The sequence below is a fragment of the Cicer arietinum genome, chromosome 1 (genome assembly GCF_000331145.2).
Source record: "Cicer arietinum cultivar CDC Frontier isolate Library 1 chromosome 1, Cicar.CDCFrontier_v2.0, whole genome shotgun sequence".
Classification (NCBI taxonomy): domain Eukaryota; kingdom Viridiplantae; phylum Streptophyta; class Magnoliopsida; order Fabales; family Fabaceae; genus Cicer; species Cicer arietinum.
The window spans coordinates 8,509,543-8,516,076 of NC_021160.2; the positions used below are offsets into that span (position 1 = coordinate 8,509,543).

Below are 6,534 nucleotides of genomic sequence, written 5' to 3' on the forward strand. Positions count from 1 at the left end.
TTTCCCTAACTATAAGCTCATTTAGAAAAAAATATTGTTCTGTTTTTAAATATAAGCTAATTTATAAAGACAACTGCTATATATTACGAAGGCTTCACTCACGAACGTGTGGCTGACGTGCTGCTGAAATCTCGTCAACATATGAAACCAAGCATATGGATTTTTTATAAAATAAAAATAAATAAATAAATAAGAAAACAAAGATCGAATAAATAGTTTTACTGCAACCGCCTTTGTCAAAGAGGATTTGTAACAGTTGATAATATGAAGTTCGGCACCAACTTTAATCCTTCAATTCAAGATTATTTGAGAAAGAAAGTTTTTATAGGTTTGTAACTGTATTAATAAAATGAAAATCGGAGCAAAATGAAAGAAAATGGTAACAGAAAATGTGCACGCAGAGTTGCCAGCTCATTCGCTTGTTTCGTGAGAAAACAGCTTCGTACTATTAAGCATTTTTCATTTCTAAATTACTAGATAGATTCACATTTTTTTGCAAATATACCCTTAATTAATATTTAATATAACTAAAAACATTAACTAAATGACAATTTAAGAACAACTGTACATCAAATGGATACATTTTTTATTTTTTGATAATTTAAAATGGACACATAAAAAATGCTACCTACTCTTCTGAAAATATGTAGAAATGACAATGTGTTTATAATAAGAGACAAAGGTAGTAGTTCAATATAATAAGGTTTGGAAAGCAAAACGATAGCACTTGATAGTTAGCAATCAGACCTGAGTAATTGTCACCTGGTCCCTTAAAAACAATAGATCAGCAACAAGAACTTCTAAACTGGATCTAGCATTTTCCAGGTTTTTCTGAAGAAGAGCAGTAGCCTACAACAGAAATTCATATTGTACTTATGTAGGGTTCAAATTTAACAGAAAGAAAAAACAGCGATACCCAAAACTAACATAGAAGTACCTCTTCTAATGAATATTCTAACATAACATTGGCTCCCAGCCATAAACACACAGAATTGGTTTCTTCTATGGAAGCTCGTGAATATATGCCTTCTGACACCTCAAAATCAGCAATAAGTTCCTGTACACAAAATCAAACATAAATCTTCTAGTTTATAATACAACTAAAGTTTTTCCCTTGTAGTAAATAAATTTAAATAGTTTCAAATAGTCATATCATATGGCTTATAAATTGATCAAAATGAACTGTTTTCGTCTACACACGAGACAATGATGAGGAATTGATAATCATTACTTAGGGATCCATAGCAACAGCTGAGCCTTTGTGTGTATGTTGTTGGGGAGGGGGTGTGGATCACTATATGTAAGACATGTTAATATTGTTACCATTGCCAAAATATAATGTCATTTGCAATTGTGCTGATAATTTTCTTGGTTGTATTTTAGTGGGGCTTGAACATAAGACATCAAGCACACCAATTTATATTCTGCTTTACAGATGAAACAGCAATTGGAACTGCCTAAACAAGATGCAAAATTGAGATACACCATATCATCCAAACACTTGAAAATTCACTTAACTCTCCATTTGAGGAAAAAGAAGTATATACAGGTATATAATGTAAGCCGAGTTATGAAACAATCAACTAACTATGTTTCATGTGGGGATTGAACATTTGGCATCAAGTACACACATTTATATTCAGCATTACAGATGAAACATCATATGAAATTACCAAAACAAGTTGCAAATTTGAGATAGAGTATAGAACACAACATCCATTAGGAATTCACTTAACTCCCCAATTGAGGCTAAATGAAGTATATAAAAGGTATAATTTAGGCGGAGTTATGAAATAAAAATAATCAACTAATTAGGTTTCATGCCAACTTAAGTTTAACGGAAAATTATACTGCATAAGCATAATCATAAAACTTGCTGCATGGGACTGGATCCTAGGCAGTAAAGAACGAATGAAAAAAGTTCAGTGTTGTAAGGAAGAGAATATGATGCAAAAGTGATTAGGAGTGAGTGATTGTCCTTTTCAGTCCATAAATTTTAGGTTTAGGTTTACATGGCAGTAGCCTGCAAAGAGAAGCACTCTTGGGATACTTGTCCCAAAGCAATAGCCTGAATTCAATTCACTGTGACCTTCAATCTCATTGTAGTTTCAATCTCATTGTAGTTCTCTATTCATTGCCTTAACATCTGTGCATGCGACAAACTTCCTAGCTCTCCACCAATTGAGGATAGGGAAATACAATAATCATGTTCAAAACTAGAGAGGATAGTAATATACCGTTCAAACTCTACGGAGAAGTACGATATGTTTAATGCTCCTGAGGTAAAATCTTTCAAAGGGGGGAATGGAGCAATAATAGATTAAGATTGATTGTACAATTTTCAATCTTAAATTTCATGATAATAATATTATTTAGGATATTGATTGATAAGTTTCCTTAGCTTTAGAGATGTATCATTAAGATATCCAGTTCAACAAAATTTATAATTTACTAAGATTATGTTGTTTAATTAGGGTAGAACTTGTCTATAAATTTAGTTTATTTAGGATTATATTATCTTTTTAGGCTACAAATATACTTAAGGTGCCTTATCGAATGGAGGCTTTAGATTATCATTTGATATATGATTTTCTTCAGATAATGTCTAAGTTTGAGTTGGAAGAATATTCCATACTCTTTTGACTCAAGAATACCCCACACTTACGGGAGTATTTAGGGTTTTTTCCATTGGAGTTACCTATTCTACATTCAAATGTTAAATGAATGAGTGATTCTTTGATATATGCAGCCAACACCACTAGGTTTCATGCCACACTTATTCTGACACTTTTCACTTGTGCACTAATTTGCAGACAGCCAAGTTCTAAAATATAAGAATTAAGGACAAAATCTAGCAAATTCAGCATAAACAAAAACTCTTGTCTAGGACTTCGTGATGCACTGCATTCAACACGGACATGAATTTTCTTAACCGCGTGTTTAGAACTGCATCTTTATGTAGCGAAAATTAATTATGTATCAATGTTATAAGGTATATGAGAACACGCAAAAAAAAACTATGGATAACTGAGATAATGAAACTACTATTAGGGATTGGGAATAGAGAAATTCAATAGACAACATTTTCATATGGTATAAACTTGAAATAAGAAATCGAAGGTGTCAAAACAGATGTCACAAAATTAGAAAAAAGAAACAATCAGCAGCATTGAATTCCAACATTAAACATAGAGAGCCATTAATTAACTTTTTCATGGAAGACAGAAAAACAGGAAAATGCAATCACCTATATGGTAGCTGTCTTGTGCCAATAAGGATAAAAGACACATCTAGACAAAAGACGCGATGAACCATGAAATTAGTGCTTGTCTATTCTTGAGAAAACAGAAGATCTTAAGGATGTATCAATGGTATTAAAATTATGGTAAACATTGTCAGGGTGGTGCAACCAAATAAGATGCACAAATTTCGGAATTTTGGATTTAAGAGGAATTTTCATAAGATATTATGTCCAGATATCTTTTATCTAAAAATGATTTGCAACTATAATTTGTTGTAGAAAATCAGTCCTCAAACGAACCTCACCAGTACCCTTCTTAGCTTCCAACGTAGCAACAACATCTAAGCACTTTTCAATATCTGGTATCTTTGCCTGAAAACCACCACAAATAGTATCACTAAAATGTAAACAGAACAAATGGACACACACAGACAGAATGGCATTAGGATGAATCATTTCATGATGAGAACTATTGATCAAAATTGAATAAACATTGTTTTCTTGCTTTACTTGAAATTTTAAAACTTTTTTTTTTTTTGAAATAACCAATGTTAGTAATTAGTTGTTAATTTTGTTAGAGGGATGCATTGAACCCATGACCTCCTTGTCACTCCAACTCCCCTAAACCACCTTATGACTTCCGAAATTTTAAAACTAATAGATGGTAACGAAAAATTTAGAAAGATGTTTGTTATGATTTCAATTAAAGCATTCAGAACCAACATTTTTTCATTCAGAGTATAAAGCCTCAGCAGTTAAGCATGGCCAAAGTACAGAACATGCATCAAATTTAGAATTTGGTTTATATCTTGTTATTGTACATACAATGCAACCCAGTTTACCTTTAAACCAAACTGTCTAGTCTAGTTCAATACAAAAAATTATATTGTTGAATGATCAAATCCCATGACACAAGTCCCAAAACAAGAATATTTATTGCATAAAGAGTTTGCTGCTTGATTCCACCAGCACAAGCCTATACTGGCATAAAAATGTGAAATTCATGGTTGCTCTTTCAGCAGTTGAAATCTTACAACGCCGATTCTTTCTAGTCAAGTATAATAAGATATATATTTTTTTTTATCTTCAGTCAAAATATTAACAAAACAATAATAGCATATAGGTCTACAAGGTAATGAAACCTAGAGATAGGCATCACGCTTTTCTATGGTAGATGATGAAGTATAATATACAGATGAATAAGGCAATGAAACCTGAAGTTCCCTTTGCTGCGCGAGAAGCTTCATTTCAACAACCTTGTATTGCTGAAGTCTACAAGAAATAATGCTCGGTCATCATTCACACAAAAACTTATAAATAAAAGTGAAATCCCCTTTAAAGCATGAAATAAATTCACAAAACAGAGCTTAATGAATGAACTTTTGGTTTCTCATGTGTCTACTTAGTGCAACAGTAAATTGCAAAACCTGGTTTTGCTTTAAAATCAACAAGTAATAAAGATGCAAGCCTTTTCATATGCATAAATTCCATTCATAAAAAATATAAATAAGAAATGAATCAATTATACAAATCGTATACAGTTAATGAATCTAAAGAATGAAAACTTAAGTACAAATTGCAATAGTTTCCAAAGTTTGAAATAGGATTCGCATCAACTGCAATCTAGTCTAGAACAATATCACATTACATGCTACCCCATCCACTAATCCAACAATGAAGTTATACCAGAGAAAAAGAAGTAATTTCAAAATTATCATTAATCCAAAATTACTTTATTGAAAACTTAGATTTCAGTCATATTGATTTGCAGGAAATTCAACTGCACAAATTTTCTCACCACTACAAAATCCAAACAAAAATATTCAGGCAGTACATTCTAAACCACCAATGTTGATCCACTTCACTTCATAATACATTCAGTTGAAGTTATTATACATCATTGCCACTTAATAAAAAACTCCATCTCTCATTCAATAGTATTACCTATAATAAATAATATTACCTATAACCTCCTGTTATTAATTATACATACGCATCAATACCTGTAACACTCGATACATTCTCTTGAACACCATATTACATTCCAAGCTTCCCCATTCACTAATCCAACTACAAAATCTATCATTCTACATTGGAGATGCAGAAGTAGTTAACAAACTTATCCTTTATCCTAAATTACTTCCATATGGCATTCAGTCTCTTGTTTTGCAGGAAAATCACCTATGATTGGTCATGCATGTGCACAAAATATCAACCATTAATTTATTCTTTAATGATCGATACTACCCACTTTATTCTCGGAAGTGAGTTGCTCACTTTAGAGGAGTCTCATCCCAGTTGAAGTTATAATCAATCCCTAACATTGAATGAAAATCTTCATTTCTCATCCTACTACCTAAAACCTACTATTAGTAATGTAACTTCACATCAATATTAGCAACACTCCACACATTCTTTTGAACAACATTGTCACTACTTCAAACCATAAAGTACTCCAATTCAATACAAGCCCACTATAAAAAAACTTTATAAAAAAAACTTGCTATAAATTAACTCAATAAAAGTATACAACAATTTGAACTTGAATCCAAATTAACTATCCACACTGATCCAATCCCAGAAGCATACAAATGAACAAAAAAACCTAACATTGAAGAGGATCTAGTAGTAAGAAGAACAAGAGGATCCTTAAAAATAAAAAAGTAAAAGGGAAAAGACCTTTCTTGAAGGAAAGCTAAGGCGGAATTAACATCGAGACCTAATTGGTTGAGATAAGTTTGAACATCTTCAACAAACTGAGCACCTGGTATTCCTCTTCGCTCTGTTATCCCTGATGATGAAGACGAAGTAGCCATTGTTGACGCACTGCAATCGAATCGAACAACCAACTACGCTTTATTTGTTGTCGTTTTGTTTTGGGCTATCACTCGGCCCATGTTTGACTTAGATTCTTTCAATGGTTAGAAAGATAGTTTTTATACCCCCAATTAAACCTCTACCCCCATTTAAATTTTTTTTTTGGTTGAAATATCCAAAATATCCTTATCAAATCAGTAAAAATCAAAATAGTTATACCCCACAATTTGATATTTTCAGAAAAGTAAGTTTTGGAAAAAAAAAAGTTTTTACCAGAAATTTCAAGAAAAACGAAATTTCCAGTGTTAAAAATGAACACCGAAAATTTCAAAAGTGAAATATCCGGGAGTATTCACCGGAAATTTGAAAAATCCGGTACTTATTTTCAATACCGTAAATTCAAAATTTCGGATGTCATTCTCGAAAATTTCAAAAATGAAATTTCCGATAGTAATTTATAACTACCGGAAATTTCA

The 6,534-nt window shown here is 31.8% G+C and overlaps 1 protein-coding gene across 1 annotated transcript in view; it reads right to left on the bottom strand.

The window, feature by feature from the left end:
• Positions 1-6,128, bottom strand: part of LOC101496359 (prefoldin subunit 3) — a 6,921-nt gene extending 793 nt beyond the window's left edge. The window contains exons 1-5 of the mRNA XM_004486481.4: positions 5,921-6,128; positions 4,456-4,513; positions 3,542-3,613; positions 938-1,057; positions 748-849 (exon numbers count right to left, since the gene is read on the bottom strand). Coding sequence (XP_004486538.1) covers positions 748-849; positions 938-1,057; positions 3,542-3,613; positions 4,456-4,513; positions 5,921-6,057 — 489 coding nt within the window. The 5' untranslated portion in view covers positions 6,058-6,128. The remainder of the gene's footprint in view (positions 1-747; positions 850-937; positions 1,058-3,541; positions 3,614-4,455; positions 4,514-5,920) is intronic.
• Positions 6,129-6,534: the final 406 nt, after the last annotated feature.